The following is a 27,813-nucleotide window of genomic DNA, read 5'->3' on the forward strand; positions in this document are numbered from 1 at the left end:
AGCTCAGCCGGTGCCTCCCCCTGGTTGTGTGCTTGGGGGGGCTGGGGGGCCGGGGCACCCGCGTCCTGCTGGGGGGGCCGGGGCTGAGCCCGCTGCCCCCACGGTCGGCACAGCCAGCGCTCGTCTCACCACCAGCTTTATTACTGCAAGAGGCACTTGAAATTGGGGGGGTGGTAATAAATAGGGTGGGGGGCCCGGCAGGGCAGGGGGCTCCGGCCACCGCGGCACACACGGGGGGGGCCTCATGCAGCCCAGCACCACCCTGGCATGGCACCTGCAGGCTCCGAGCACCCCTGGGTGCAGGGGGGGCACAGCTGCCACCCGCCCCTGCCGGGGACACGTGGGGGGGGTCGGTCCATGTCCCCTGCCCGGGCGCAGCTCGGGGGGGCCGTCCCCCCCTCCCGGGCCCCTCAGGCCTCGGGGGGGCCCTTCTTGAGGCCAAAGAAGCTGGAGGAGCGGGGCGGCGCGGCCATGAGCATCGGCGTCTGGTTCTTGTGGGTGATCTTGATCTGCAAGAGAGAGGCCGGGGCTGGGGGGGTCGGGGGGGGGCCAACACCCTGGGGGGTCCCCGAGGCGCTCGGCGAGGGCAGGGGGCTACCGGCACCCCACGGCTTGGGGGGGGGTGGTCCACATACCGTGCAGGGCGGCTGCATCCAGGGCTCCCCATCGATCTGCATGGGCAGGGGCTTCAGCGTCCTGCAAAAAACACCCCCCGGCTCAATTGCTGCCACGGCCTGCGCCCCCCCCGGCCCCCGGCCCCCCGCTCACCGCAGGGTGATCTCGGAGCAGGTCGCCAGCCGCTTGCCCGCGCTCTTCAGCCCGGTGTAGATCTGCCCCATCTCCAGCACCCCCTCCAGCCCCACCACCTCCAGCCGCCGGTCGCTCAGGTCTGGGGGGGCGGACAGGCAGAGGTGGGGGGTCAGGACGGGGCGGGAGAGGCTGAGGAAGGAGGAGGGGGGGTCCCCACGCACCCTGCACGCAGGTCTTGAGGGTCTCGGCGTCGGTGATGGCCGGGGGCTGCCCAGCGCCTGCCGCCCTCCTCGCCTCCCCCAGCGCCCGCTTGGTCTCGCCCCAGAGGTTGGAGCCTCCGTGCATGCTGGGGATGTTCAGCACCGCCAGCCCCTCCAGGGCCCCGCTCAGGTCCAGGGGGGTCCCGCAGCACTGGGGGGGGGCACAGACATGTCAGGGCGGGGCAGGGTGGCCCCGGCCCCCCCGGGATGGGGGACCCCTCACCTCCACGCTCAGACACTCCTTGAGCTTCTTGCAGGTGGCAAAGATGGTCTCGGAGGTGGCGAACTCGAGGTACCACAGCTTGTTCTTCATCCTGGGGGGGGCACACGGTGTGGGGGGGGCTGGGGGACACGCGGGGGGATGCCACGGGCACGGCCCCGTCCCCCACCCACCTGCTGTTGAACTTCTCGGGGTATTTCTCCCGCATGACGTGGAAGCGGTGGGCGATGGAGGCGTCCTGGGGGGGGCAGGGGGGGTGTGAGGTCCTGGGGGGGGGGGTGATGTGCCCCCCCGCCGCCCCCTCGCCCCACGCACCACCCCGATGGAGAAGTAGTTGTTGATGATCTCGTAGGGCACCGGGTCCCCCGCGGCCGCCGGGTCCTCGGGCAGCACCTGCAGCTGCCACCGGTCCATCTGCACCAGGCTGCCGCCCTCCATCTCCCGCAGGATCTTCACCAGGTCCTCCCCCGTGTACCCTGCGACGGGGCGGGGGGGCCGTGGGACGGGGCGGGGGGCCGGGGGGTGCGTGTGCCCCCCGCCCCGTCCTGCCCCACTCACCTCCCCCCCAGCGCAGGCAGCGGGCCAGGTCGTTGCCAGTCCCCAGGGGCAGCACGGCCACGGGGGGCCGGCGGGGCAGGTTGGCTTTATCTGCAAGGAGAGGGGGGGTCAGGGGGGGCTGGGGGGGCCGGCACCCCCCGGGGGGGGCGGGCAGCACCCACCGATGGCATCCAGGATCCAGCCCACGGTGCCGTCCCCGCCGCACACCAGGATCCGAAAATCTGGCACGTCCCGGAAGAAATTGAGCCTGGGAGGGAGGGGGGGGGGTCAGGGCAGGATTGGGCCCCCCTGGGCATCCTGGTGCCCCCCCCCAGGCACCCCGTTGCCCCCCGGCCCCGCTCACCCGGGGGTGGGTCCTCCCTGCTGCAGGTTATAAACCTGCCGGGGGTTGAGCAGATACTGGAACTTCCGCAGCACCCTGGGGGGAGAGGGGAGCTGGGGGGGGCCGGGGGCCGGGCGGCCGCCCCTCCCCGTGGGGCCACTGGAACGAGCCCCCTCGGTACCCCCGGGCCCCCCCTTACCTCTCCCCCTGCTTCCCTCCGCTCTTGGGGTTGACGAAGACGAGGAGCGGGTGGGTGTCGGGCACGGGGCTGACCTGCGGGGTGGGGGGGTGAGGGCTGCGCCCCGGCCCCTGGGGACAGGGGGGGACGCGGGGGGACGCGGGGGGGGTCGCGGCTCACCCGCAGCGCCTGGCCCTCGGGGGTGGTGAAGACCTGCGGCGCCTCCTCCACCGGCGTCCCACTGCCGTCCCGCTGGCTGTCCTGCCTCTCCTGCGAGCACCCGCCGGCACCCCCGGCTCAGGGGGGGCCCGGCGGGGAGGGGGGCGCAGCCTCCCCGCAGGGGGGCCCAGCAGCGCCCGGGGGAGCCCCCCCGGGGCCCCACTCACCAGCAGGACGGGGTAGATGGCGGCGGGGGGCAGGACGTGGTCCCGCAGGACCCCACAGTCGCAGGCGGGGGGCACGAGGGGCAGGCACTCCTCGTGGATCTGGGGGCAGAGCGGGGTGAGGGCGGCCGGGGGGGCTGGGGGGAGCCGGGGGGTCCCCCCCGGGGACGCGCCCACCTTCAGGTGGCACCAGACGCAGTGCAGCCCCGTCAGGCTCTGGAAGCTCTTGATCTTCTTCTGGCACTTGCCGCACTTGCCGGCCTCGCAGCCGCCCTTCACCCAGACGTGGGCCTGGACCTGCGCACGGGCCCCCCCGTCACCCCCCGTCACCCCCGCGGTGGGGGCCGGGGCGGGCTCGGACACTGGGTCCCCCCTGTGGGGGGTGGGGGGGTGGGCAGGGAGGGTGGGCGGGTGGACGGACAAATGCACGGCCAGATGCACAACTTGAGGAGCAGATGGACGGACAGGCGGACACACGGACAGGCGGACACACGGACAGGCGGAGGAAGACGGCTGGGTGGGTGGACGGGCAGGTGGAGCAACCGGCAACTGGACAGAAGGACGGGTGGACGGATGGACAGGCGGATGGGCAGACGGGCGGGCAGATGGACAGACGGACGGACAGGCGGGTGGATGGATGGACAGGCGGGTGGATGGATGGACAGATGGACAGACAGGCGGGTGGGCGGACGGACAGGCGGGTGGACGGATGGACAGATGGACGGACAGACGGGCGGGCAGATGGACAGACGGACGGACAGGCGGGCGGATGGATGGACAGGCGGGTGGACGGACAGACAGACGGACGGACGGACAGGGGGCGGGCGGCGGCTCCGGGGGCCACTCACGCCGGCCTCCTTGCGGGACTTGGCGTAGGTGCTGATGCAGCTGGGGGGGGCGCGGCGGGCGCAGCGCTCGTGGACCGTGAACTTGCAGACTGCGGGGGGGGGGTGTAACGGGGATGGGTGGGGCAGGGGCGGGGCTCAGCCCAGGCCCCTCCCACACACCCGACTCCACCCCTCATGACCAATCACACCACCACCATATCCAGCCGGTCAGCCAATGGCAGCCCACCCTCACAGCTCACTGGCTGGCTTTGAGGTGGGTGGAGCTCAGGCACCGACCACGCCCATGTGGGTGGGGCAGGGCGGCGCCTCTGCACAGCTGGAGGGGGCGGAGCCTCCTGCAACAGCTGGATCTGGAGCATCCCCGTCCTGTTCCCACCACCGCGTCCCTGTCCCACCCCTGCCCCCATCCTGTCCCCATCCCCGCTGTATCCCCGTCCCGTCCCCATCCCCATTCCCGCTGCATCCTGATCCCTGTCCCCATCCCTGTCCTGGTCTGGCCACCATCCCAGTCCCCACCACGCCCCTGTGCCTTCCCCATCCCTGTCCCCACTGCATTCCCATCCCACTGCCATCCCTGTCCCATCCCCATCCCACTGCCATCCCTGTCTTCATCCCTGTCCCATCCCCATCCCTGTCCCCATCCCTACTGCATTCCCATCCCACTGCCATCCCTGTCCCATCCCTGTCCCATCCCCATCCCACTGCCATCCCTGTCTTCATCCCTGTCCCATCGCCATCCCCATCCCATTGCCATCCCTGTCCCATCCCCATCCCTGTCCCCATCCCTACTGCATTCCCATCCCACTGCCATCCCCGTCCCATCCCTGTCCCATCCCCATCCCATTGCCATCCCTATCCCGTCCCTGTCCCATCCCCGTCCCATTGCCATCCCTGTCCCCATCCCCATCCCATTGCCATCTCTGTCCCGTCGCTGTCCCATCCCCATCCCATTGCCATCCCCGTCCCGTCCCTGTCCCGTTCCCATCCCATTGCCATCCCTGTCCCATCCCCATCCCATTGCCATCCCTGTCCCGTCCCCATCCCATTGCCATCCCTGTCCCATCCCCATCCCATTGCCATCCCTGTCCCATCCCCGTCCCGTCCCTGTCCCGTCCCCATCCCATTGCCATCCCTGTCCCATCCCCGTCCCGTCCCTGTCCCGTCCCCATCCCATTGCCATCCCTGTCCCGTCCCCATCCCATTGCCATCCCTGTCCCATCCCCGTCCCATTGCCATCCCTGTCCCATCCCTGTCCCGTCCCCGTCCCATTGCCATCCCTGTCCCGTCCCCATCCCATTGCCATCCCTGTCCCATCCCGTCCCCGGCCCGGCCCCGCTCACAGGTGCAGCACAGCCCCTGCTTGCGCAGCCCCACCAGCAGCGTCTCGCACACGTTGCAGTACACGGGGCGGTTGAAGTGCTTCAGGCGCCACATGTGCTGCCCGTCGTCCTTCATGTGCTGGGGGGGACGGGGGGGCGGGGTCAGGGGGGCCCCAGCAGGCGGGGGGGGGCCCGGCGCAGCGGCACCCCCACACTCACCACCTCCAGGCCCAGCAGCACCAGCAGCGGGATGTTGGTGACCCCCCCGCGGAGCCACTCGGCCAGCGACACCGTCCCGCTGCCGTCGTAGTCGATCTCCCGCATCATCTCCTGCAGGATCTGGGGGGACACGGGGCTCAGGGCGGGGGGCGGGGCTGGGGGGGCGGGCGCAGCCCCCTGCCATCCCCACGGCCCCCTGGCCCCACTCACCGGCTTCAGCTCCGTGACGTCCCAGTCCAGGTACTGGGCCACCCGCATCATCTGGGTGATGATCCGATCCACCTCCTGGGGGGAGAGCGTCAGCGCGGGGGGGGCCCGGCCGCAGCCCCCCCTCCCCGGCACTCACCGAGCTGTCCAGGAGCCCGTTCCCGTCCTTGTCGTACAGCTTGAAGGTGACTGCGGGGGGACCGCGGGGTGAGGGAACCCCGGCAGGTCCCTGGGGACCCCCGAGCCCCCCCCGGGTCCCCCCACTCACACTCCAGCTTGTCCTCGGGGCGTCCCCCCTCCAGCAGCGAGAAGTAGCAGGAGACGTCGTTAACGCAGACGAGGTCGCTGCCTGCGGGGAGAGACCCCCATGAGACCCCCGGGGTGCCCCGGCCCCCCCCCCCCCCCGCACCCCTTGGCCCCCCCTCACCTGCCCGGCTGCCCGGCGGCGCCGCGGCCCCGCTCTGGAAGGAGGCGAAGAGATGGCGGCAGAGCGGCTCCGGGACGTCGTCCGCCTCCAGGTAACTCCTCAGGAACAGCGTGAACCCCTCGAAGTCGACGCACTGAGGGGGGCAGAGGCGGGATGGGGGGGCCAGGGTGCAGCCCCCCCCCTCGGGGCCACCCCTGGGGACACACGGGGGGTGCGGGGGCCTCACCTCTCCCTGGCGGTGCTGCGACAGGGCCCCGCCGCCGTAGAAATCCTGCAGCACGTCCTGCACCTTCCTGCTGCTGTCTGGGGGCAGAGGCGCCCGCGAGGCCGCTCCAGTGCATGCACACGCGTGTGCCCCCAGCCCCGACACGTGTGCACGCGGGCAAGCTTGTGCCGGCACACGGGTGAGGCTGCCATGTCAAGGACACACACGCGTGCAAGGCTGCTGCCGTGCACGCACACGTGTGAAGCTGCTGCAGAGCGTGCATGCAAAGCTGCCCCGGTGCATGCACACGCGTGTGAAGCCACGCCCCCGTGTGCGGAGCCACCCCCATGTGTGCATGCAGGCGTGTGAAGCCACGCCCATGCATGCACACACATGCAAAGCCCCCCCGCACACAGACATGCGTGTGCACACGCATGCAGACCCACTGCCACGCGTGCACAGGGGTGTGTGAGGCCACCTCATGCATGCACATGTATGCAAAGCCACCCCCACGCATGCACACGTGTGCAAACTCACCGCCACGGATGCACACAGATGTGAGGCTGTCCCCATGCACGCACATGCGTGCAAAGCCACCCCCACGCATGCACACAGACGTGTGAGGCTGTCCCCACGCATGCACACGCGTGCAAAAGCCATCCCCATGCATGCACACAGACATGTGAGTCCATCCCCATGCATGCACACGCATGAAAAGCCATCCCCACGCATGCACATGCGTGCAAAGCCACCCCCACGCATGCACACAGACACGTGAGGCTGACCCCACGCATCCACACGCCTGCAGATCCACTGCCACGCACGCACACGGATGTGTGAGGCCACCTCATGCATGCACACGCGTACAAAACCACCCCACGCACGCACGCGGCCATCTGAGTCCCCTCCCACGCATGCACACGCGTGTGCGGCTGCACACGGGCTCCCTGCACCCCCAGAAAACGGGGTCCCCACGTGTGTCATCCCCCCCCCCCAACTCACAATCCAGGTACTTCTGCAGCTGGGCAAACTCCTGGGGGCTGAGGGTGGCCCAGTCCCGGCTCTCCTCCATGGCTACCTGGCTGCCACACGGAGATGCCACACGGGGATGCCCACGGCTCTGCGGCGGGTGACGGGAAAGGGGGTGCGTTGGGGGCGGACGCCCCCAACGCACCCCCTTTCCCGTCACCCGTCGCAGACAGGTTGCAGGCACCCGCTGCCTGCATCCGGCAGCTGCCCGCAACCCCACACGCCAGCGTCACGCGTGTGCGGCTCAGCCGTGGGGTGGGGGCTGAGCTTTGAACCCCAGATGGGGAGCGGCACCCATGGGTGGCGGGGCCACACCGGGGTGGTATCGTGATGGCGGGACCACCCACCCCGGGTGGGTGATGCCCCACTGCACTCCCAGATGTGGGGTGACAGCGGCTTGGGGGGGGTGTCTCCATTCCACGGGTGGCACCCACGGGTGGGACCCCCGGTGCTGCCGCTGCTCGGTGAACGCCCGCAGGGAGGCGGTGGCTGCGCGGGGCGGGGGGGGGCGGGATGCTCCCACCCCCGTGGGGCTCCCACGGGGCTGAGTCACGCCGGGACCCGCCCAGCCCCGCGCCCGGGGGGGGGGGACCGGGACCAGGACCGGGACCGGGACCGGGACACCCCCCCCGCCGCTGTGCTCGCCCCGGACCCCGCCGGTTGCACGGGGACCCCGCGGGTGCGGCACCGGCCGCCCCGTCCCTGCGTTCGGGCATCCCCGGTGCCTCTTCCTTCCCCTTCCCGCCCCCCCCCGCACGGCCCGGTACAGCCCGGTACCGCCCGGTACGAGCCGTGCCGTCCCGCCCCAACCCATCCCACCGGAGCCCCCCCGGGCGCATCCCGCCGACCCCGGTGCCGCATCCCGGCGCGTACCTGGCGGGTCCCGCGGCGGCTGGTCCCGGCCCGGCCCCGTGACATCACGGCCCGGCGGGGCGGGGGCGGCACCGGCCGCACGTGCCGGCGCGGGGGGGCCCCGACGGCGGCGGGGGGCGGGCAGCGGGGCGCGCTGCCGGCTCCTGCCCTGCCTGCTCGGGGGTCCCCGCGCACGCCCACCCCCACCCGTGCACACCCACGCCCGCCCCCCCCCCCCGCCGTTTCCTCCCCGAACCCGGGCTGGGGGCGACGGGGGGGCCCGGGGCAGGGTCCGTCCCGGGGGACCCCCCCCAGCGGGGCCGGGGGGGGTGGGCAGCCCCCCCGAGGGGGCAGGGAAGGGCCCCCACGCAGCCCGCGGGGCAGAGCGGGACGGGGTGCGGGTCCCCCGTGGGCCCCCCCCGCCTGGAAATCCCCCGTGGCGGCTGCGTGGGCGGGAGGCGGTTGCCGCCTCGTTAGCTAACGAAGCTAACGAAGCCTCCCCCCCCCGCCGTGGGTGCCACATCCGCCCCGGGGGGGCCGGCCCGTGGGGTCCCCAACCCACCCGCGGGCCCCCACATGTCGCGGGGAGGGGGGGACACACACGGCTCTCGAGCGGCCCCGGCCCCGCCGCGGCGGCTGATCCCGGCCCCGAGGGGGGGCCGGGGGGGGTCCCCATCCCGGGGGGGCCGGGAGGGGGGTGTCCCCATCGCGGGGGGGTCCGGGGGAGGGTCCCCCATCCCGGGGGGGGGCCCGGGGGCCGCGCTCCCCCCGCGCTGGCGCCGCTTCCTCCTCCCCCGCGGTATCTCGGGGTGCGATCGGGGACGGCGGTGGCGGTTTGGGGGTTCCCGTCCCACAGGCGCTGCCGGGTGAACCTCAGGGGACGGGGGGGGACACGCACACACGTCCCCGCTGCTCCCCCCGCCCAGGCCCCCCCCGGGGGGGGACGCGGCCCTGACCCCCCCCCAGGGCCAGGGTCGGGGTCCAGGCCCGCGGGCCGGGGTCTGGGGACGCCGCGGTCGCCATGGCGATGGGCCCCGGGGCGGGGGGCTCCGGCCTGGCCCCCCGGGCCCCAAACCCCCAGCCGGGGGTCGCCGTGGCAACCTCGCACCTCCGGGGGGGGGGGGGCCCTCCCCCGGTGCCTGCCGGGAGGCCCCCAGACGGGGCGCTGTCCCTTTAAAAACAAAATGGCCGCCCGCTCCGCGTCGCCCCTCGGCAGCCGCGCCCGGCCGCCGCCGCCGCCACCACTTCCGGGGCGGGGCCGGGAGGCCGGAAGTGTGTCGCGCTCGCAAGATGGCGACTCCCTATGTGACTGACGAGACCGGTGAGTGCGGCCCGGCCCGGCGCCGTGGGGCGGGCGGCTCCCGTGGGGCTGGGCCCGGCCCCCGTGGGGCTGCTGCCCCCCCCGGATCCGCAGGGCGGGACCCAACCCCGGCCCCTGTGGGGCAGGCGCCCCCCGGTGCCCGTGGGGCCGGCTCTCTCCCCGGTCTCTGTGGGGCAGGCCCCGTCCCCTGTCCCTGTGGCGGGGGCTCCCCTCTCCCTGTGGGCTTGGGCCGCGGCCCCATCTCTGAGGGGCTGGGCCCGGTCTGTCCCCCCCTTGCCGGTCTCTGTGGGGCTGGGCCTACCTCGTCCCCCCACCCCGGTGTCTGTAGTGTCCCGGGGCGGGGCGGGGGCCCCCGTGGGGCGTCCCGGGGTCCCTGTGGGGCGTCCCGTGGTCCCCGTGGGGTGCGTGTGGTGTCCCGGGGGCTCTGTGGGGTGTTCCGGGGTCCCCGTGGGATGCGTGGGGTGTCCCGGGGCCTCTGTGGGGTGTCCCGGGGTCCCCGTGGGGCTCTGTGGGGTTTCCCGGAGTCCCCGTGGGGCTCTGTGGGGTGTCCTGGGGTCCCCGTGGGGTGCGTGGGGTGCCCCGGGGCCGCCAGCCGACGGCGCCTTGGCCTCGCAGGGAAGTACATCGCCTCCACGCAGCGCCCCGACGGCACCTGGCGGAAGCAGCGGCGGGTGAAGGAGGGATACGTGCCGCAGGAGGAGGTGCCGGTGTAAGTGGGGCAGGCGGCGAGGGGAAAAGGGGGGTCCCCTGACGGGCCGAGGGGGGCTCCCCCTCCGGGGCTGGGGTCTGCCGCGCCGCGAGAGGGGAGCGGAGCTGCCGGAGCGTCCCGTCCCGCCCCCAGGCACCCCGGACCTCGGCCCCGCCGCTCCCAGGGCTGCGCGCGCCGGGTTACGTCTTGAGGTCTCAGTCTCTTTCCAGGTGCCCGAGCAATTCCGACCCCCTCACCCTTCCCCCATAAGCCGTGTCCTGCCGGTACGTATCGACTCCCGCCCCCGTCCCCCTCGGGGTGGCCGTGCGGGTCCGGGCTGTCCCGCGGATGCGAGGAGGATCCCGAGCGGAGGCGTCTGCCGGGGCGCGGAGCTCGGCAGCGGTGACCCGCTCCGAGGGCGGCCGCTCGGCCGCGGCGTGGTGGCCCGCGGGCCCCCCCCGGCCCTGGGGGAGAGCCCCACGTGGGGGCTGCTCCGCGTCGGAGGTTTTGCTGGAGGCACTGAGCGTTCCCGGGGTTTGGCGATGGGGTCTTTGGCGCCGCGCCGGGGTCCTCGGCACCATCCCGGGGCCCTGCGGAGGGACGGCGGGGGAGAGGCGCCTTCACGGGCTCTCGTTCTGTGCAGGTACGAGAATAAATATGTGAAGTTTTTCAAAAGCAAACCCGAGCTGCCCCCGGGGCTGAGCCTGGAGGCCACCGCGCAGCCCGGCAAGCAGCCCGGCAAGGCGGAGAGCGGCGAGACGGGACTGTCCAAGGCGGCGAAAAGGAACTTGAAACGCAAGGAGAAGAGGAAGCAGCAGCAGGAGAAGGGCGAGCGGGAGGCAGACGAACTGATCCAGGCGCTGGAGAAGGCCTCGCTGTCGGGGGGCGGCGGCGGGGACAAGGGGCCGCCGGGGGACAGTCGGGCGGCCGCGCCGCAGCCGGCCTGCGGCGCCAGGGCCCCCGCCGAGGGGGAAGCCCCCGCCTCGGAGAAGAGCAAGAAGATCAAGAACCTGAAGAAGAAGCTGCGGCAGGTGGAGGAGCTGCAGCAGCGGCTCGACTCGGGGGAGATAAAGCAGCCGACGAAAGAGCAGCTGGAGAAGCTGGGGCGGAGGAAAGCCTTGGAGGAGGAACTGCGGGACCTGGAGCTGGACTTGTAAGGGGCGGGCGGGGGGATTCGGGGGGCGCGGGGACTCGGGGGGGCGCGGGCGGCGTCCCCGGCCCGAGCGCCCGGCCCCGGGGGTTGGGTTTGGGCCGGTGCTGTCGGTTATTTTTTTCCAGAACAGTTGTTCCCAGCTCTCGGTGTTAGGAACCCGGCGACTCTCAAATACCTCTCTCCTTTTTTTTTAATTTTATTTGGGGTGGGGCCGGGCGGGGCCGTGCTGCGTCCAGGGCGGGGCAGCGGCCCCCCTGCCCGATCTTTCCCAGCCCCTCGTGTTCTGTGTTGCGGCCTCTCTCTTCCTTTATTTTTAAAAATCATGCAATAATAAAATTGCAGTAGTGACCCGGTGCCGGGAGCTCGCTTCTGCCTTTCCCTGCGGGGGACGCGGTGACGGCAGAGCCCGGCCCCCGCCCCGGCGCTGCGATGGGGGCACTGGGTGGGCAGCGATGGGGGCACGGGGGGGGCTCTCGCCCCGACCCCCCGCGCACCCAGCCCCACCGGAGGAGCCACGACGGTGCCGCAGGGACAGCGGGGTGGGACAAACCCCCCTTCGTGTCCCAGGAGCTGGTGGTGGAGCGGGGAGGCCGGACCCCCCGGCCGTGCCCCCCCTTTCCCGGGTGACGCCGCGGAGGGGACGAGGTGCCAGAGTCCTCCCCGCTCCCCTGGGAGCCGCCGGGCAAGGCCCCTCCGCTCCCCGGCGCGGCCCCACGGACCCCTCCGCCGGGCCCATGGGTGGGGGGTCCCTGCTGCCCCCCAGGAAGGGCGGGAGCAGCCGACAGGCGACTTTGGCGCAGCCGAGATAGCCGAGGCCACGAGGTGCGGGCACCCGGTCACCCGAATGTTGGGGTATCCCGAGCCCCCCCCAGCTGGGTGCTCCCCCCGGGGGTGCCAACGGGGGCGTGTCCCTCCCCGGGGCTGTGGCGCGGAGGATCCCCCAACCCAGGGACGCAGGAGCGGACGCTGCAGGGCTGGGGGGGAGTACAAGGGGCTCTGGGGGGGGTCCCCCTGACCCCCCTGGCCGGGACAGGGCGGGCGCTGGTGCCCGCGGCGCTGCCCGAGGCCGGGGCCGAGGTGGGACGGAGGGGACGCCCCGGGGCACGGCGGTGGCTCCGAGATCGGCCACGTCCTGGGGCCGGGCACCCGCTGACCCCCACCCTCACGGCCCCGCGTCCGCCCCGGCGCCCCCGCGGCATCAGACGCAGGGAGGCTCGTCCCGGTGGGGGCCCCGGCGCATCCCCCCCGTGGCCACCACGGCCCCCTGCGCCGGCAGGACCCTCTTCTTCGCAGGTGGGGATCTGGGGTGTCCCCACCGCCCCCCGCGTCCCCCTCACCCCTCCCCTCCGGCCGCAGGGGACAGCTCTGGTACCGGGGGGCTCGCGCCGGACCCCCGCGATGCTCTTTAATGCGGCAGCCCCGGTACAAGCCACGCGCGGGGTCCCTCGGGGGGCGCAGGGCAGGGCTGGGGGGCCAGGGAGACCCCCCCGCGGTGGGGTTAAGGCTTTCGGGACCCTCTGCAGCAGAGGGGGGAGCTGGGCTGGGCCCATGGTGCGTGCACAGTGTTTGGGTAGGTCCTACAAAAATAAAAGGGGGGCTTTATTTTTAAGGGGTCTCCTCCGGCGCCGGGGGCTGGGCAGGAGCCGGGGCGTGGGGTCAGGGCTGCCCCCCAGGGGCCCCCTCCGTGGGGCAGGCGAGGGGGCAGGCCGTGGGGCAGGCCCCACCACCGGGGGGACCCCCCCCAGCCCCTGGGGGTCCCCAACACGCACGTGCCCTCAAGCCCCGCCTCCCCATGGCCACACCCTCGGGAGGGCGGGGCATATGGCATCTCATTTGCCTATTTAAAGGGGCAGGCACTATGGGAGTGGGGGGCCCGGGTGCCCCCAAGGCACGTCGGTGGGGCGCGGGTGCTCAGGGGCGGCGGCGGGGCGGGGGCGCGGTGGGGCCGCAGTCGGCACCGGGGGCGGCGGCAGGGCCCGGCGCGGTCCCGCTCTCCAGCTGCCGGTCCCGCAGGCTCCGGATGTAGCTCTGGGGGGACACGGGGGTCAGCGCGGCCCCGCGGCCGCCGGCACGGGCCCCCCGGGGCGCGGACTCACCGGGGCCAGCACGTCGCCCGCGTAGCGCTTGACGGGGGGGGGCTTGCGGCGGTAGGTGCCCTCGGGGGGGGCCAGGCTCTGCCGGCGCTTGGCCTCCTTCTGCCGGATGCGCAGCAGCTGCAGCCGCTTCTGCCGCCGGCTGAGGATGACTGCGGGGAGCGGGGGCTGAGCCCTGCCCCGCGTCCCCAGCCCCGGTGACACCTCTGTCCCCATCCCCATGGCCACCATCCCTGTCCCATCTCCTTCCCCGTGGCCGTTCCCCTCACCGTCTCCATCGCCATCTCCTCCATCCCCGTCCCGTCCCCCTCCCCATTGCAATCCCCCCCTCCCCACCGCTGCCACCGCCACCCACGCCCCCGTCCCCATCTCTTTCCTGGTCCCATCCTTGTCATCATCCCCGTCCCCGTTGCCGCCTCGGTCACCATCCCCACCCCACCCCCATCCTCGCCCCCACCATCCCACAGCCGTTGCGCTCACCCACGTGCTGGGACACCCCCCGCGCTGCCCCCCTGGGTGCTCCCACCGCCTGGCACCCCCGAGCTGGCCGGGAAGGGGGTGCCCCCTGAGCCCCCCCCTCGTCCCCGCTCACCGTCGGTGTGGGAGAAGCCGTCAGCCGTCAGCTTCCACTGGAGCAGGACGGCGAGGAGGCTGAGCGCCGGCCAGGCACCCAGCACCACCCAGCTGTGCCAGCACAGCGGCCCCGCCGGCGCCAGCCGCAGCCGGTCGTAGACGTAGAGCACCAGCGCCAGCGCCTCCACAAAATAATCGGCGCAGACGACGACGACGGCGGCGCCGAAGACGGCGGTGGAGAGGACGGTCAGCGCCTTCGGCCACTGCAGCGCCAGGAGGGCGCAGAGCAGCGCCAGCCCCAGCAGGCTGCCCGCCGGCACCCAGGGGCTCGGCGGCGGCAGCACCGGCGCCGCCGCCACCAGCGCGGCCGTGGCCAGCAGCAGCCCCAGCAGCAGCCCGGTGGTGAAGAGCCCGACGCTGCGCAGCAGCATGGTGACCAGCCCGCAGAGCAGCCCGATGCCCAGGGCGATGCCCGCGCTGGCCTCCAGGCTCAGCTGCATCTCCAGCACCCGCTCCTTGTAGCACAGGAGGAAGATGACGATGGAGCCGAAGAGCAGCCCCGAGAGGAACATGATGGCCTTGAAGCAGCGGTACCCTGGCGCGGGCACGGGGGTGTCACCGGGAGCTGCCCCGGCTGTGCCCCGCGGCGTCCCCTGGGTCATCCCTTCTGGCCGTGCCCCGTGGCCGTGCCCTGGCGCCCAGCCGTGCCCCCAGCCGTACCCCCCATCCATGCCCCCATCCATACCCCCCATCCGTGCCCCCCATCCGTGCCCCCCAGCCGTGCCCCCCAGCCGTACCCCCCATCCATGCCCCCAGCTATGCCCCCCATCCGTACCCCCCATCCGTGCCCCCAGCCGTACCCCCCATCCATGCCCCCATCCGTACCCCCCATCCGTGCCCCCCATCCGTGCCCCCCATCCGTGCCCCACAGCCATACCCCCCATCCATGCCCCCAGCCGTACCCCCCATCTGTACCCCCCAGCCGTGCCCCCCAGCCGTGCCCCCCAGCCGTACCCCCCAGCCGTACCCCCCATCCATGCCCCCATCCGTACCCCCCAGCCGTATCCCCCATCCATGCCCCCAGCCGTACCCCCCATCTGTACCCCCCAGCTGTGCCCCCCAGCCGTGCCCCCAGCCGTGCCCCCCATCCGTACCCCCCAGCTGTGCCCCCAGCCATATCCCCAGCCATGCCCCCCAGCCGTACCCCCCAGCCGTACCCCCCAGCTGTACCCCCCAGCTGTGCCCCCCAGCCGTACCCCCAGCTGTACCCCCCAGCTGTGCCCCCCAGCCGTGCCCCCAGCCGTATCCCCAGCCGTACCCCCAGCTGTACCCCCCATCCATGCCCCCCAGCCGTGCCCCCCAGCCGTGCCCCCCAGCCGTATCCCCAGCCGTACCCCCCATCCATGCCCTCCATCTGTGCCCCCCAGCCGTGCCCCCCAGCCGTGCCCCCAGCTGTACCCCCCATCCATGCCCTCCATCTGTGCCCCCCAGCCGTACCCCCCATCCGTGCCCCCCAGCCGTGCCCCCCAGCCGTACCCCCAGCTGTACCCCCCATCCATGCCCTCCAGCTGTACCCCCCATCCATGCCCCCCATCCATGCCCCCCAGCCGTGCCCCCCAGCCGTGCCCCCCAGCCGCGCCGGCGCTCACCGAAGCAGCCGCAGACGACGCCGAAGAGGGCACCGAGGGCGCAGAGGGCGGCGGGGACGGGCTCGTAGGGGGGCCGGGGCTCCAGGGCGCAGCGGGGCGCGGGGGGGGCGCCGGGCTCCATCGCCCGGGGGCTGCGGGGCTGGGGGGGGTGGGGTGCTGAGCCCCCCGCTGCGCCCCCCGCCCACCCCCAGGCTCTGCGGGCGGTGGGTGAGCACCCACCCCCTCCCCACCCGCATCTGGCAGCGGCGCCGCGGGGGGGGCACATCGGGGGGAACTGGGCAGGGGGGGCTGGCGGCTACCGGGAGGATTGGGCTGGGGGCACTGGAAATTGTGGGGAGCTGCCGGGGTGGGGAAGGCTGCGGGTGCTGGGGGCATTGGGAGAGGGAACTGGGAGCTACTGGGGGACAGTGAGCTGCGAGCGCTGGGAGCACTGGGAGGGGGAACTGGGAGCTACTGGGGGACAGTGAGCTACTGGGAGACAGTGAGCTGCGAGCGCTGGGAGCACTGGGAGGGGGAACTGGGAGCTACTGGGGGACAGTGATCTGGGAGCACTGGGAGTACTGGGAGGGGGAACTCGGAGCTACTGGTGGACAGTGATCTGGGAGCACTGGGAGGGGGAACTGGGAGCTACTGGGGGACAGTGATCTGGGAACACTGGGAGGGGGAACTGGGAGCTACTGGGGGACAGTGATCTGGGAGTACTGGGAGGGGGAACTGGGAGCTACTGGGGGACAGCGGGCTGGGGGCACTGGGAGGGGGAACTGGGAGCTACTGGGGGACAGTGATCTGGGAGTACTGGGAGGGGGAACTGGGAGCTACTGGGGGACAGCGGGCTGGGGGCACTGGGAGCTGCTGGGGGGACGGGGCGGGGGGCGGCGCTGCCCGCGGCTGCCGCACTGGGAGCACCGGGAGCGCGGGGGGCGCGGGGGGCCGGGGCCGGAGGGGGCGGGAGGGGCTCCGGGCGGGGGGCGCCGCTCGGGCCCCGCCGCCCCCGCCCCGCCCCGGGACTCACCCGCTCGCTGCCGGTCCCGGGGGTCGCGGTGGGGCCCGGCCCGGCCACGGAGCCGAGACTCCGCCGGGAGCGGGGCCGGGGGCGGTGCGGGGCGGGACCGGGAGCGGGGCCGGGGAGGGGCCGCCGGGGGGTCCCGCGCGGGGCCGGGGCCGGGGCCGGGGCCGAGCCGTGGGGCAGGGCGGGGACACGGCGCGGGGCGGGGGCTGCGGTCGCGGGTGGGCGGCGGGACCGTGTCCCGGCGTGGGGCAGGGGCGAGGGCGGGACCCGGGAGGCTGCGGGGCAGGAGCCCTTCTGTGGGCCGGGAGGGGCCCGGCGTGGGGCCGGGACACGCGTGGGGCCGGGCTGCGCGGTGGGGCCGGGACCCGCGTGGGGCAGGCCCCGCCGCCCCGCGAGTGCTGTGGGGCACGGCCGCTCCTGTGGGGCCGGGAGGGGACCGGCGTGGGGCGGGGTCCCGCGTGGGTGACGCCGCGGCCCCCGCCCGGGCCCCTCGGCCGGGACAGAGGCGCTTTGTGCGCGGGGTCAGCGCAGGACGCCCGGGTCCCGCCCGGGGCGGCCGCGGCCTTATCGGGGAGGCGGTGCTGCCCCTTTAAGGGGCGGGGCGCAGGGAACGACGCTCCCGCGCCAGGCCCCGCCCCCGGAAGTGGGAGGTGGCGGCGGCGGCGGGCGGGCGGAAGGCGGAAGTGAGGCGGGTGAGGGACCCCGGGGGGGGGCGGGAGGCGGCGGCGACCCCCCCCCCGCCGGCACCGACACCGACACCGACACCGGCACCGGCACCGGCGCGGTGAGTCCCCGACCGCCCCCGGGCTCCCCGCCGGTCCCCGCCAGCCCCGGGGTAGCGGGGGGGGCCGCACCGGGGGCAGGCGGCGGCGGCCGAGCGGGGCCGGGGCGGGACCCCGAGCAGCGCCTTTGGGGTGGAATCCCCCGAAATCGGCCTAGAAGCGTCCCCGGGGGGGTGGGTGTCCCCTGGGCACCCGGGGCTGGGCCGGGGGGGTCGCCGGGGCCGGTGCGGGGTCGCCCGGGCCGCGCTGACTCCGCTCTCGTTCCCAGGGCCCGGCGGGATGGCCGTCACCTAGGCCCGGCCGGGGCCACCGGGGCGGCGCGGGGCCGCCGGGATGGAGCAGCTCCGGCACCGGGAAGCGGCTGCGGCCGAAGGAGGCGACGGCCCCGGCTGGAGCCGGGAGCCGCCCGAGGACGGGTGGGGCGGCCGCCCCGCGGGGGACAGCGCTGCCTGGAACGGGAGCTGCGGCCGGCCGCCGGCCACCGGCCCGGAGGACGAGGACGATGACCACGACCTGCCCTTCCCGAGCCCCGCCGGCCCCGAGTGCTCCTGCCGCTGCCGGGGGCCGCCGGCCGCCCCCCCGAGCCCCGCGGCCGAGCGGCGGGACGCATCCTGCAGCCTCACCTGCCACAACCGGGCCGCCGCTGCCCCGGTGCCGCCGCTGCCCCGCAGGCAGGAGGAGGGCGAGGAGGACGGGGCCGGCGAGGACGGCGCGGGGAAGGGGGGCCGGAGGACGCGGAGGCGTCAGAGGCATCGCTCGGCCCCCAAGGAGAAGGAGGAGGGCGGCCGGCGCGAGGCCGGCGCGGGCAAGCGGCACCGGCTGGCGCGGAAGAGGAGCCGCGGGGACGGGGCCGAGTCGCCGGGGCTGGCGGAGGAGCTGGCCGGCTGCCGGGGGCTGCTGGCGGCGGCGCTGGCCCAGGCGCGCAGGCTGGGCGCGGAGGCCGGCGGGCGGCTGCTCTGCTCCTGCTGCCGCCTCGGCGCCCGCGACCTGGGCTCGGCGCAGGCCGGCGTGCGGAGCTGGGGCCGGCGGGTGGGCCAGCGGGCCCGGAGCGGCTCCCTGAGGGCGGCCCGGTGGCTGCGGGCCGGGGCAGGGCTCTTCCTCCGCCTGCTCTGGATGCTCTGCGCGCTCCTCCTCCTCCTCCTCATGCTGCTCCTGGGCAGCCTGCGGCTCTGCTGGCGCGTGGGCGCTGCCGCGCTGGCCGCCGGCGCGGATCGGCTGGGCAGGAGCCAGCGGGCGGCCCGGCTCCTCGCGCTCCTGGACGCGGCCGTGCTCCGCAGGACGTGGGGGCTCCTCGGGGAGAGCCGGACGTGCCGCTACCTCTGGGACTGGCTGCAGAGGCGGCGAGCTCCCCCCTGGGCGCCCGGGGGGGGTCGGACAAGCGGGCCGGGGGACGTGGGAGCCGGCTCCGACGGGGGGGCTCCCGCTGCCGGCTCCGGGGAGGAGGTGAGCCGCTTGCTGGCCATGGCGGAGGTGCCCGAGGAGGAGCTGAACCCCTTCCAGGTGCTGGGCGTGGAGGCAACGGCGTCGGACGCCGAGCTGAAGAAGGCCTATCGCCGGCTGGCCGTGCTGGTGCGTGGGCGGCAGGGGGGCTCTGGGCAGTGGGTGTCCCCCCTCCCCGAGACGCGGCGCTGAGGTTTCCTGCTCCTCCCAGGTCCACCCGGACAAGAACGAGCACCCGAGGGCGGAGGCGGCGTTCAAGGTGCTGCGGGCGGCCTGGGACATCGTCAGCAGCCCGGAGAGGAGGAAGGAGTACGAGATGTGAGTGGGCCCAGCCGGGGCGTCCGAGGGGACGGGGAGGGTTTGGGGGTGCCGGGGCTGCCCTTGCCCCGTGCCGGCCCCCCCACAGGCAGGGTCTGACCCCGGTTTCCCCCCCCGCAGCAAGCGGATGGCGGAGAGCGAGCTGACGAGGTCCATGAGCGAGTTCCTGAGCCGGCTGCAGGACGACCTGAAGGAGGCCATGAACACCATGATGTGCAGCAAGTGCCAGGGGAAGCACAAGTAGGTCCCGGCGGCGCGCCCGGGGGTCCCCAAAGCGAGGAGGGGGCGAGGGGAGCGGGGAGCAGAGCCAGCAGGGGTCGGAAACGCCCACCCTCGCCGCAGGAGGTTCGAGATGGACCGAGACCCCCTCAGCGCCCGTTACTGCGCCGAGTGCGGCGAGCTGCACCCCGCCGAGGAGGGCGACTTCTGGGCCGAGTCCAGCCTGCTGGGGCTGAAGATCACCTACTTCGCCATGATGGACGGGAAGATCTACGACATCACGGGTGGGTGCCGCCTCCCCGAGCCCCCAGACCGCGCGGGTGCCGCCGGCCGTCACCCCTGCGCCCTTGCCGGGGCGGTGTGACCGGCGGCCGCCTGTCTCTCGGCAGAGTGGGCCGGCTGCCAGCGCGTGGGGATCTCCCCGGACACCCACCGCGTCCCCTACCACATCTCCTTCGGCTCGAGGAGCGCCGGGCCGGGCGGGCGGCAGAGGTCAGTCCCCACGGGGGAGCGGTGGGGGGGGAACGCAGGGGGCGCCGAGCTCGGACGGGCCCCCCCAAACGCCCGCCTTCCCCCCGCAGGAGCGCCTCCAAGGGCAGCCCCTCCTCGGCCGCCGACCTGCAGGACTTCTTCACCCGCGTCTTTCAGGGGAGCTCAGGACCGATGCCCGGGGGGCCCTTCCCGCCGCCCCCCGCCCCCCCGGGCGCCGCAGCCTCCCCTGGGGTGCCCCCGAGGGGCGAGGGCGCTGCCCCCAAGGGCGACGCGAAGCACAAGAGGCGGAAGAAGGTGCGTCGGCCGTTCCAGCGCTGAGCGGCGCGCGGGGCCGGGCAGACGGCGCTCTGCTGGGCACCAAAAGGGCTCTTTCGAATAAAAAAACAATCTATTTTTTTTTTTTTTAAAAAAAGTCTATATTTAAAAGTAACCAGGGAGTTTGTGGGCTGACGTGGCCAACGCGAGCAGGGGGAGCTGCGCATTGGAGGCAGCCGTACCAAAGAGCCCGGCGGGGTGCGGGGCAGGCGGGGGCCGGGACGGACAGACGGACGGCCCGGCCGCCGGATCTCTTCAGGGTCGTTGTACGCGTTCAGGTGACGCCTCTGCAGCTCCCGGGGACGCGGCTGCTGGAGCCGCTCCAGAGGGAAGGGAGCCGCGTCCGGCCCCGGCGTCGCGGGGTCCCTTCCCAAAGCCCCCCCCAAGAAGCTGCTGCTGCTTCAGGCGCGGCTGCGGGGCCAAAGCTGCCGGGGCCGTTGGAGGGGCTCACGCGAGCCCCCCGGCTGCGCCTCGCCCCGAGGAGCTGCGGCCGGGCAGCCTCTGCCAGCACGTTTGCATATTTTTTTTTTAAGCAGCTTGCTCCTTTTTGCTCGTACAGATCTATTTATTACCGCGTGAATCCCCTTTCTATTAATACAGCCGCGTACGTTAGCTGCGCTCCTCTTCCTCCTCCTCCTCGCAGCGCGGCGCTGCCCCGCCGGGACCCTGGTGTTGCTGCCTGGCCCCCCCACGCCTCTGGCTGTGCGGGTTTTGGTTTTCCTGCCTCAGCTTTGCTCGAGGGACCCTCATCCCCCTCCCCCAGTGCTGGGGACGAAGAGCAGCTCGTTATTTTTTAAAAAAAAAGCGAAGTCAGGAGGCAGGAGCTGGTTACGGGCCTCTGCTGAAATCCGGAGTTGTATCACGAGCGGCTTTTGCCGAGACGCGTGTGAGTGCCCGGCGCCTGGCCAAGTGTTTAGCGTTCGCTCCGAGCCGTGGGCCGGGCACGGGACCGGCGGCTGCGCCCGTCCTTAGCGGGGAGCAACAGCCCTGGGGGCTGCGCGAGGCTCCCCGGCCGAGATCGCCCGAGCGGGGCCGAGCCGGCAGCTCGGGGGGGGCTTGGCCGAGCTGAAACGCCCCGAGAAGGGCTGCTGTGGGCCACGATTGCTTTTCGCTGACCTTTCTGTACTCCCAGAACAGAGCAGCTGGGTTTTAAATGGTAGCGTACCTCTTTCTTATCACTTTTCTTAAATTAAAAGTACGGTTTGAAGAAGTCTGGCTGGTCTGTGTGGGGAGGGGCGAGCCGCGGCTGGTCCCACCGCGAGGATGCCGCTCCAGTCGCTGTAAGTTCTTTATTATGGTGGAAACACATAAAACACAAGGACGAGGGAGGTGTCGGTGGGTGACTTCCCCCCAGGCAGTTCTCCCCTCGCAGGTGCTTTCTGCGTGGTTACGTGGAGGTTAGCTCGAAGGAAACGTGCACGTGTGACACGACTGCGCGCTCCGCGCCGCTCGGCCGCGCTCCTCTCTCCACCAAAGAGAGAAAGCCCGAGCGAGGAGCCCCTTTGAGACGGAGGAACCTTGCTAAAACCCTGGCGAAAAGCCGGAGCGGTGCCTGCCCCGCGCCCAGCCCTCCTCACGCCTCACCCCTGCTCTCCCGCCGGTGCCTCACGCCGCTCCGGCGTCCCCTCTGCGTCCCCCGGCTCCGCTGCCTCTCCGCTGGAAGCGCTGGGCCTCAGTACTTGTTGATGCCGAAGACCCGCACGCCGTGGAACTGGGGCAGCTTGGGCAGGAGGACGCTGAGCAGGGAGGCCGTGTTGATGACGAAGTGCGCGGGGTCGTATTTGGTGTAAAAGCTGGTGAGGAGGTACCTGGGGGAGAGAGGGAGACCCCGGCTGAGCTCCAGGCCGCTCCCACCCTCCCCTCCGCCCGCGTTGGGGGGGTTTCGGGTGCCTTCCGTACAAAACAGCACCTCGCAGCTGGGGAACCCACCCGTGCCAGGGCGGCTGTGCCAACAGCGGTCCCACCGCCCGCCCTAGAGACCCTCCTGAGCCCCCCCGGCGCCTTCCCGCCTCGTCCAGCGGCACTCACAGCACCACCGGGGAGATGCTGAGGAACTTGCGCGAGGAGGTGCACTGCGTCCCGTAGTCTATCTGCTCCCAGTGCGTGAGGAGGCGATCCTTGCCCTGGTCCGGGGTCTCAAAGGGGGTCCCCTTCACCGTGTGCAGCAGCAAGTACATGACCTGCAGGTTCCAAGGGGACAGGAGATGTAAAGCAAGCCCGGGACAATCTGCTGCTGGGACAGAAACGTGCTTTGTCCCTTGTCACAGTTGTTTCCCGAGCTAACGACCTTTTATCAGCTACAGCTCCCCCGCAGCACCAACCCCCCAGCCCTTCCCTCGGTGCCGTGCAGCAACTGGGGGCCTCCTTGTAGCCCGGGGACACGGATCCGTAGCCAGCGAAGGCCAGCCTGCGTGTTCTCCAGCCCTGGGAGACAAGCGGGTCGAGCTTTGACTAACCAGGTTGTGTATGACGTTGGTGAGCGTCCAGACCACAGGAATGCTGAAGAACGGGATGCTGAGGAGAACGACGTGGAGGACCCCCACGGAGATGACGTACGCCAGCCAGATCCCCCGGCTGTTCATCACCCGCGTGTTGGGGTTCACCTCGCTGTGCGCCACGCCGACGTTCATCCTGGAGCAGACAAACGGAGGCTTCCAGAGGTCTCCTCAGAGAGGTTTTCCCAAATCTCTGCAATTCCGAACCCAGCCAGCGTAGCCCCAGATCCACCGTCTTCCTGCAGCACCTCTCAGCCCGGCCTTCCCAAAGTGCTTAACCTCAACGCACCTCCGACGCCAGCTCCCTCGTTAGCGACGCTGCATCTCAGCCTTAAGGACAGGAACGCAAGGGCAAGGAGAAAAGAAAGGAGCTCGTCACCAGGAACGCTGGAACAAAGGAAGAACCGCCCCGTAACGGGGCTCCCCTCTCCCTTGGTGCTCGCCCCGTGCTGCTTCCCCACCGGGCAGGGAGGCAAAACGCTCCCCGGCCCTAAGGCACGCGTGGGGCCGGGAAACGACCGCAGATCCCTCCCCTCCGGGGGAATATTGCTGTGCCCAGGGCCGGGTACGCCTGCTCCCCTCGCGGCCCGGCCCTGCCGCCACGGCCTCGCACCCACGGCCCGGCCCCGCTCCCCCCGGGCCCTCGCAGCCCCCCGGCCCCCACGGCCCGGCCGGGTCCCCCCTGGCCACTCGCAGCCCCCCCGACCCCCCTCGCCCCGGCCCGGCCCGCACAGCCCAGCCCGGCTCCCCCCGGCCCCTCGCAGCCCCCCGGCCCGCACAGCCCAGCCCGGCTCCCCCCGGCCCCTCGCAGCCCCCCGGCCCTCACAGCCCAGCCCGGCTCCCCCCGGCCCCTCGCAGCCCCCCGGCCCGCACAGCCCAGCCCGGCTCCCCCCGGCCCCTCGCAGCCCCCCGGCCCTCACAGCCCAGCCCGGCTCCCCCCGGCCCCTCGCAGCCCCCCGGCCCGCACAGCCCAGCCCGGCTCCCCCCGGCCCCTCGCAGCCCCCCGGCCCGCACAGCCCAGCCCGGCTCCCCCCGGCCCCTCGCAGCCCCCCGGCCCGCACAGCCCAGCCCGGCTCCCCCCGGCCCACCACCGCGGCTCCGCGGCCGTTGCCAGGACCCTGCCCTCCCACGGACTCGTCTCCAGGAAGTCCGCGCTCCCGGCCCGCTCACTCCATTGGCCGCTCCGCAGGGTTTCCCCGCTTTCATTGGTCGTTCCGCCCGTCGCTCAACGCCGCCCCGCCCCTCGCGCGCTGGCAGGCCAATAGCGGGCGGAAGGCGCGGGTGAGGACTGGCCAGTCGCGAGAGGCGGTGTTGGGAAGTGGTTTGAAATCGCCGGTCCAGGAAGCGCGACGCTGATTGGGCGATAGGCGGTCGGCGGGGGCGGGGCCGGCAGCGGGCTGCGGGGGCGACAAGATGGCGGCGGAGACCGTGGAGCTCCATAAGCTGAAGGTACCGGCCGAGCCGCCGCGGCCTCGGGCTCCTGCAGCGGGGGCCCCGCCGGGGAGCGCCGCGGCCTGGCCCTGCCCGGGCAGCTGGGGGGGCCCCGGGCTCCCGCCGCCGGGTCTCGCCGGGCCCGGCCCGGGGGGCAGCGCCTGCCGCTGCCCGGAGCCGCGGCCTGCGGGGGCGGCCGGCGCGTCCCTGCGGCGGGGAGCCCCTCGGGGCCGCGCTCCCCCGCCCCGGCCCCGCCGTCCCGGCTCCTCCCCGGCCCCGCACGCACATGGGAGAGCTCCGCCGGCCGCCCCCGCCCGCGGCCCGGGGACCGTCCCGGGAGGATCCCCCGCCTCGCGTGGGGCCTGCGGCGGTCACCCCGCGTACCCGGGTCCTCCTTATCCTCGCCTGTGAGCCGCGTTCTCGCCGCTGCCCGCCCGGGGTGCCGGGGCTGCGCCGGCTCGCCGGGGCACCGCGGCCGCCCTCCGCTTCGGGGGCCTCGGTCGCGGCGGGGGCGGGCCGCGGCGGCGTGGCCCGGGCTGTGTCGGCGCCGGAGGGTGATCCTGCCTCGGGGCTGGTGGGAGAACCCGGTTATCCGGGGAAAACCGGGCAGTCCGGGGGCGCGGCTGGGGTTTGACACGAGGAGGCAGCCTTCGCGGCTCCTAAAAAAGCAAATTGTCTCGGCTTATCTCTATGCTTTTTTAATTTCTTTCTTCGTTTGTTTCTCGGCGGGCACGTGAGCGAACCGCGCGCGCTAACTGGGAGCTCCTTCTGTTACGCAGTTGGCTGAACTGAAGCAGGAGTGCCTGGCCCGCGGCCTGGAAGCAAAAGGCAACAAGCAGGATCTGATCAACAGGCTCCAGGCTTACCTGGAGGAGCACGGTGGGTGGTTGAGCGGGGTGGGGTGTTGGGGGGCTCCTTCCCGGGGCTGTCGGTGGTGAGAGATCTCCTGGGCTTCCGCTTTTGTTCGCGTGGAACTCCTGGGTGAGAGAGAAGAGCCCTGGTCTGTGTGCTTTGCTGTGACTGCCTTTGCTTCCCGCTTTCCCGAGTAAAACTCTCACAGCAGACTTCACCTGAGGAGGCAGAGGTGCTACTGAAGTAATTGCTACTGCAATCGCTCTGTTGTTTTGCCCTCCAGCTGAAGAAGAAGCAAATGAAGAAGACGTCCTGGGAGAAGAAATAGAGGTAAGTCTTCTTTTGGGCAGCCTGTCCTGCCGGCGGCCTGTGCAGGGGCTTCTGGTTTGCCGGGCGGCGTGCGACCTCCCGAGGCTGCGTGGCGGCTCCGTGCATGAGGGACGAGGCCATGTCTAATTTTAAAGCCGTGTCTAATTTTAAAGCACAGTTGTTGTTCCTAGTTGGGTCTAAACCCGCCGTTTCTTACTGCAAAGGCTCGATGTCGCTCTGTGAGCCTGCAGAACAGAGTGGGGGGGTTCTGGCAGAGGGTGCCTGGTTGCCAGTTCAGAGCGGGGTCGTTCCGTCCGCGTTCAGCAGGATTCACACCGCATCGCCCTGAGGTTTTTGTCTCGAACTGAACAGCAAATGTGGCTGGAGTGTGGTTTGCTGTTAAAAAAGGACCTGTAAGAAAAAGTTGCCCAGCTGGTGCCCTGGCAGGGCTGGGCTGGGCGGCCTGTGGGAGCGAGCCTTGAAGCAGGAGAGTTTGTTCTGAGGGAGGTGAGGAGATCCGACCTGGGGAAGCACTTTGTGCTTAAAACACCAGCGGAAACCCATTCTCCCAGTTGTCGGGCTCTCTGCCTCTTGGCCAGCGCGTGCCCTGCAGGGAGGGGTGGAGGATATGGGAGATTTCTCCCCAGTTTCGCAAAAAGCATTTGGTGAGAAGCGAGATGGGTCTTACCAGAGTCGCGCTGGGTGTCGAGCGTGAGCGCTGTGTAGTTTGGATGTTCCTTGCTGGCCCCGCTTGCGGGCTGGAGAACATCGTGCTGGAGTTATTTCCTCAGCCTTGTGAAGGCCAGACTTTCTGGTGAGGCGTTAGACTTTGGATAAACCAAGAGTCTGCGTCCGTAACGGCTGGTGTCCAAACCCCGCCAGGCTGAGGCTGCGAGCACGTAACGTTACTTCTTGCTGCAAACCTTGCCGTAGTGGCCCGATTAAACACGTAATACAGCAACCGTTGGATACGTGCAGGCTGGATTACAGGAGTGTGCCTTTTAAACCAGTGAGAACCCGAAAGACCCGACAGTGTCCCCGCTGTGGTGTTTCTCTCTGGCTCAGCTGGCCGGAGTATTTCCTATCTGACCTCCTCTCAACTCCTTGACTTGCAGGAAGAAGAGCCGAAGCCGGTAGAGCCGCCCGTCAAAGTAGAGGAGCCTCCTGTAAAATCGCCTGACGTGTAACTATCCTTTCTGAGCAGAGCAAAGCGAACCCGCGGGGCGCGGGGGCTGGGGACGATAAGCTTCGCGCAGCCCCGTTTCGGAGTTTGGGCTGAAAGGTGGTCGCCGCACGTGTTGGAGCAGGATTGTGGCCCTCGCCTCGTCCCTGCGCGATAACGCGGTGGTCGGTCTGCCTGCCCGCCTGGCTGCTGGAAGGACGAGGCGAGCCCGAAGCGAGCCCGGGCTCGCGGCTGCCGGGCCCGCGGTGGCCCGTGGGCAGGAGGGGGCGTCCTGAGCCCGCCGAGCCGCGCCGGCAGCGCTGGCGAGCGCCAAGTCCCAGCTCCCAGGCAGAATTGCTTCCTGTGAAAGTGCCATTAAACCATTACTACCTTTCAGGGCATAAAATGAGAAACCTGTCCAGGAATCTGGAACAAAAGCAGTGCATTTTTCTAAATGGGAGACCTTAATGAGGCTGGCTGTGACCCACTGTTTTATGGGAGTTGTTTGGAGGAGGAGGATGCTATTTCATTTAGCCTGGGAACTTCCGAACTTTGTCTCTTCCTCTTTTGTTTTCCCCCTCGAGCCCGAGCTCTGTTTTCGGAGCATAAACTTTGGAGCACGCCCACTCCATTATATTTTCGTTCAGTCTTTTTACAGGTCTCGCTGTTGTCAGCTGCGCATTGTTCAGGAAGTGTGTGTTTGAAATGGAGCCTGGGCTCGGGGTGCTGGTGCTGACCTGGGGAAAGTTGCCTGTGGCTGTCCCATGAACTAGAACAGAACAATCCTTTGTGTTTGAGGGCCATAAAGGAATAAAGCTCTTCGGGGCTTGCAGTCGAGGCTTTGGGCTTCTAACAAGAGCTGAATGTTACTGTTGAGAGCCTTAAGATGGGCAGGGTGTTATTCTCGGGGGCGTAGGTCTGCGGCCGCTTGCTGAAATATCCACCCGGCACTTTGAGACGCATCTGCAGCACCCCGCTAAAATTGCAGAACGTTTCTCTTGCCTTAAACGAAATGAATTATTTCTCCAAGCCTGTGTAGAGAATGGGTGAGGGCGTGGCTGGTTCTTGTGTCTTTTCCAGCTTGCTTCCCATCATTGCCAAAGGAATTCGGGAGTGCTCAAGGCACTAGGTAGGCTCGTGGGAGAACCCACGGCTGCGCCTTTGCTGGGTCGTGTATTTCCTGCCCCTGACACACCCTGGACTTCGGTTATAAGTTTCACAGGCTTCATACTTCACTTTAGCATCGATGCCTGTCTCTAAACTTGCCCTCGTAAGGGGGATGCTGGCTTGTGGCTGCTCTTGCTTCAAAAACAGGCCCTCAGTTCAGGCGGTGGTGGTGTTGCCGGAGACGGGTGGCTGGGAGGAGGACCCCGATACCCTCCCGCTGGGGCATGCCTGCAAAAGTAGCGGGAGCTGTTCTGACCGATTTCTCTCTTTCCCAACGCCTCTAGGATTACGGAAAAGAAGGTAGTGAAAATAACGTCAGAAATATCACAGATGGAGGTAAGGTTCCTTCTGCTACTTCATCCTCCGAGGTGTCGGTTTCCGTATGCACTTCATTCAAAGTCTCTTTTGTCTGTTGCTGGGGCTGTGTCAGTGTTTCCGTTGTAAACCTGCTTTATTTTAACTTGATTTTATATTAATGACCGGTCGCTGGCTGTGGAGTGACCTGGCAGGGTGGTGACCCCATGGCACGTTTCATTTTGACGCTAGATCTTAAGGAACGTTTCTCTCA

The 27,813-nt window shown here is 71.1% G+C and overlaps 6 protein-coding genes across 36 annotated transcripts in view; 3 read left to right on the top strand and 3 right to left on the bottom strand.

The window, feature by feature from the left end:
• Nucleotides 1-3: 3 nt before the first annotated feature.
• DGKA (diacylglycerol kinase alpha) lies at nucleotides 4-7,891 on the bottom strand. Of its 5 annotated transcripts, none has more exons than XM_075133542.1 (24): nucleotides 7,799-7,891; nucleotides 6,899-7,016; nucleotides 5,918-5,994; nucleotides 5,692-5,824; nucleotides 5,533-5,609; nucleotides 5,404-5,453; nucleotides 5,268-5,342; nucleotides 5,058-5,177; nucleotides 4,860-4,977; nucleotides 3,520-3,608; nucleotides 2,849-2,968; nucleotides 2,675-2,773; nucleotides 2,469-2,558; nucleotides 2,310-2,383; nucleotides 2,132-2,206; nucleotides 1,950-2,035; nucleotides 1,789-1,878; nucleotides 1,546-1,706; nucleotides 1,404-1,468; nucleotides 1,234-1,324; nucleotides 972-1,161; nucleotides 769-889; nucleotides 636-696; nucleotides 124-509 (listed from the first exon to the last, which is right to left on the bottom strand). In XM_075133542.1, exons 7-24 carry the CDS (start codon nucleotides 5,316-5,318, stop codon nucleotides 411-413), a joined length of 1,800 nt encoding a protein of 599 aa, XP_074989643.1. In that variant the 5' UTR covers nucleotides 5,319-5,342; nucleotides 5,404-5,453; nucleotides 5,533-5,609; nucleotides 5,692-5,824; nucleotides 5,918-5,994; nucleotides 6,899-7,016; nucleotides 7,799-7,891; the 3' UTR covers nucleotides 124-410. The 5 variants fall into 5 exon arrangements, with proteins under 5 accessions (XP_074989642.1, XP_074989644.1, XP_074989647.1 ...); XM_075133544.1 differs by having other exon boundaries at nucleotides 5,533-5,613; nucleotides 7,799-7,868; XM_075133546.1 differs by having other exon boundaries at nucleotides 122-509; nucleotides 5,533-5,824; nucleotides 7,799-7,868.
• Nucleotides 7,892-9,013: 1,122 nt separating this feature from the next.
• On the top strand, nucleotides 9,014-11,292 carry PYM1 (PYM1 exon junction complex associated factor). 5 transcript variants are annotated; one of them, XR_012670446.1, is made up of 4 exons: nucleotides 9,027-9,098; nucleotides 9,714-9,807; nucleotides 10,017-10,070; nucleotides 10,430-10,661. XR_012670446.1 is itself a non-coding variant. In XM_075133701.1 (3 exons), the coding sequence occupies exons 1-3, from the start codon at nucleotides 9,068-9,070 to the stop codon at nucleotides 10,941-10,943; spliced, it is 639 nt and encodes a 212-aa protein (XP_074989802.1). In that variant the 5' UTR covers nucleotides 9,014-9,067; the 3' UTR covers nucleotides 10,944-11,292. The 5 variants fall into 5 exon arrangements, 4 of the variants coding, with proteins under 4 accessions (XP_074989802.1, XP_074989799.1, XP_074989800.1 ...); XM_075133701.1 differs by lacking the exon at nucleotides 10,017-10,070 and having other exon boundaries at nucleotides 9,014-9,098; nucleotides 10,430-11,292; XM_075133698.1 differs by having other exon boundaries at nucleotides 10,017-11,292.
• A 198-nt stretch (nucleotides 11,293-11,490) lies between these two features.
• Nucleotides 11,491-15,528, bottom strand: LOC142073670 (transmembrane protein 198-like). 4 transcript variants are annotated; one of them, XM_075133694.1, is made up of 4 exons: nucleotides 15,255-15,528; nucleotides 13,625-14,200; nucleotides 13,036-13,184; nucleotides 11,491-12,516 (listed from the first exon to the last, which is right to left on the bottom strand). In XM_075133694.1, the coding sequence occupies exons 1-4, from the start codon at nucleotides 15,517-15,519 to the stop codon at nucleotides 11,776-11,778; spliced, it is 1,731 nt and encodes a 576-aa protein (XP_074989795.1). In that variant the 5' UTR covers nucleotides 15,520-15,528; the 3' UTR covers nucleotides 11,491-11,775. The 4 variants fall into 4 exon arrangements, with proteins under 4 accessions (XP_074989795.1, XP_074989798.1, XP_074989797.1 ...); XM_075133697.1 differs by having other exon boundaries at nucleotides 12,317-12,516; nucleotides 13,036-13,207; XM_075133696.1 differs by having other exon boundaries at nucleotides 12,414-12,967.
• Nucleotides 15,529-16,953: 1,425 nt separating this feature from the next.
• On the top strand, nucleotides 16,954-20,040 carry DNAJC14 (DnaJ heat shock protein family (Hsp40) member C14). Its single transcript, XM_075133703.1, has 7 exons — nucleotides 16,954-17,047; nucleotides 17,314-18,614; nucleotides 18,697-18,803; nucleotides 18,924-19,043; nucleotides 19,146-19,306; nucleotides 19,412-19,514; nucleotides 19,604-20,040. The coding sequence occupies exons 2-7, from the start codon at nucleotides 17,379-17,381 to the stop codon at nucleotides 19,830-19,832; spliced, it is 1,956 nt and encodes a 651-aa protein (XP_074989804.1). The 5' UTR covers nucleotides 16,954-17,047; nucleotides 17,314-17,378; the 3' UTR covers nucleotides 19,833-20,040.
• Nucleotides 20,041-21,055: 1,015 nt separating this feature from the next.
• ORMDL2 (ORMDL sphingolipid biosynthesis regulator 2) lies at nucleotides 21,056-23,517 on the bottom strand. Of its 2 annotated transcripts, none has more exons than XM_075133750.1 (5): nucleotides 23,413-23,517; nucleotides 22,614-22,654; nucleotides 22,286-22,460; nucleotides 21,858-22,009; nucleotides 21,056-21,637 (listed from the first exon to the last, which is right to left on the bottom strand). In XM_075133750.1, exons 3-5 carry the CDS (start codon nucleotides 22,457-22,459, stop codon nucleotides 21,502-21,504), a joined length of 462 nt encoding a protein of 153 aa, XP_074989851.1. In that variant the 5' UTR covers nucleotide 22,460; nucleotides 22,614-22,654; nucleotides 23,413-23,517; the 3' UTR covers nucleotides 21,056-21,501. The 2 variants fall into 2 exon arrangements, with proteins under 2 accessions (XP_074989851.1, XP_074989850.1); XM_075133749.1 differs by having other exon boundaries at nucleotides 22,614-22,711.
• Nucleotides 23,518-23,670: 153 nt separating this feature from the next.
• SARNP (SAP domain containing ribonucleoprotein) overlaps nucleotides 23,671-27,813 on the top strand; it is a 43,530-nt gene continuing 39,387 nt past the window's right edge. For 16 of the 19 annotated variants that reach the window (XM_075133726.1, XM_075133727.1, XM_075133735.1 and 13 more), the window contains exons 1-5: nucleotides 23,671-23,773; nucleotides 24,535-24,634; nucleotides 24,891-24,937; nucleotides 26,032-26,099; nucleotides 27,530-27,581. In XM_075133726.1, the coding sequence (XP_074989827.1) occupies nucleotides 23,738-23,773; nucleotides 24,535-24,634; nucleotides 24,891-24,937; nucleotides 26,032-26,099; nucleotides 27,530-27,581 (303 nt within the window). In that variant the 5' untranslated portion in view covers nucleotides 23,671-23,737. Of the gene's footprint in view, nucleotides 23,774-24,534; nucleotides 24,635-24,890; nucleotides 24,938-26,031; nucleotides 26,100-27,529; nucleotides 27,582-27,813 lie in introns of those variants that run through there. The other 3 variants (XM_075133744.1, XM_075133743.1, XM_075133745.1) reach the window with 3 other exon arrangements.

The sequence above is a fragment of the Calonectris borealis genome, chromosome 30, assembly GCF_964195595.1.
Source record: "Calonectris borealis chromosome 30, bCalBor7.hap1.2, whole genome shotgun sequence".
In the NCBI taxonomy this organism is placed as follows: domain Eukaryota; kingdom Metazoa; phylum Chordata; class Aves; order Procellariiformes; family Procellariidae; genus Calonectris; species Calonectris borealis.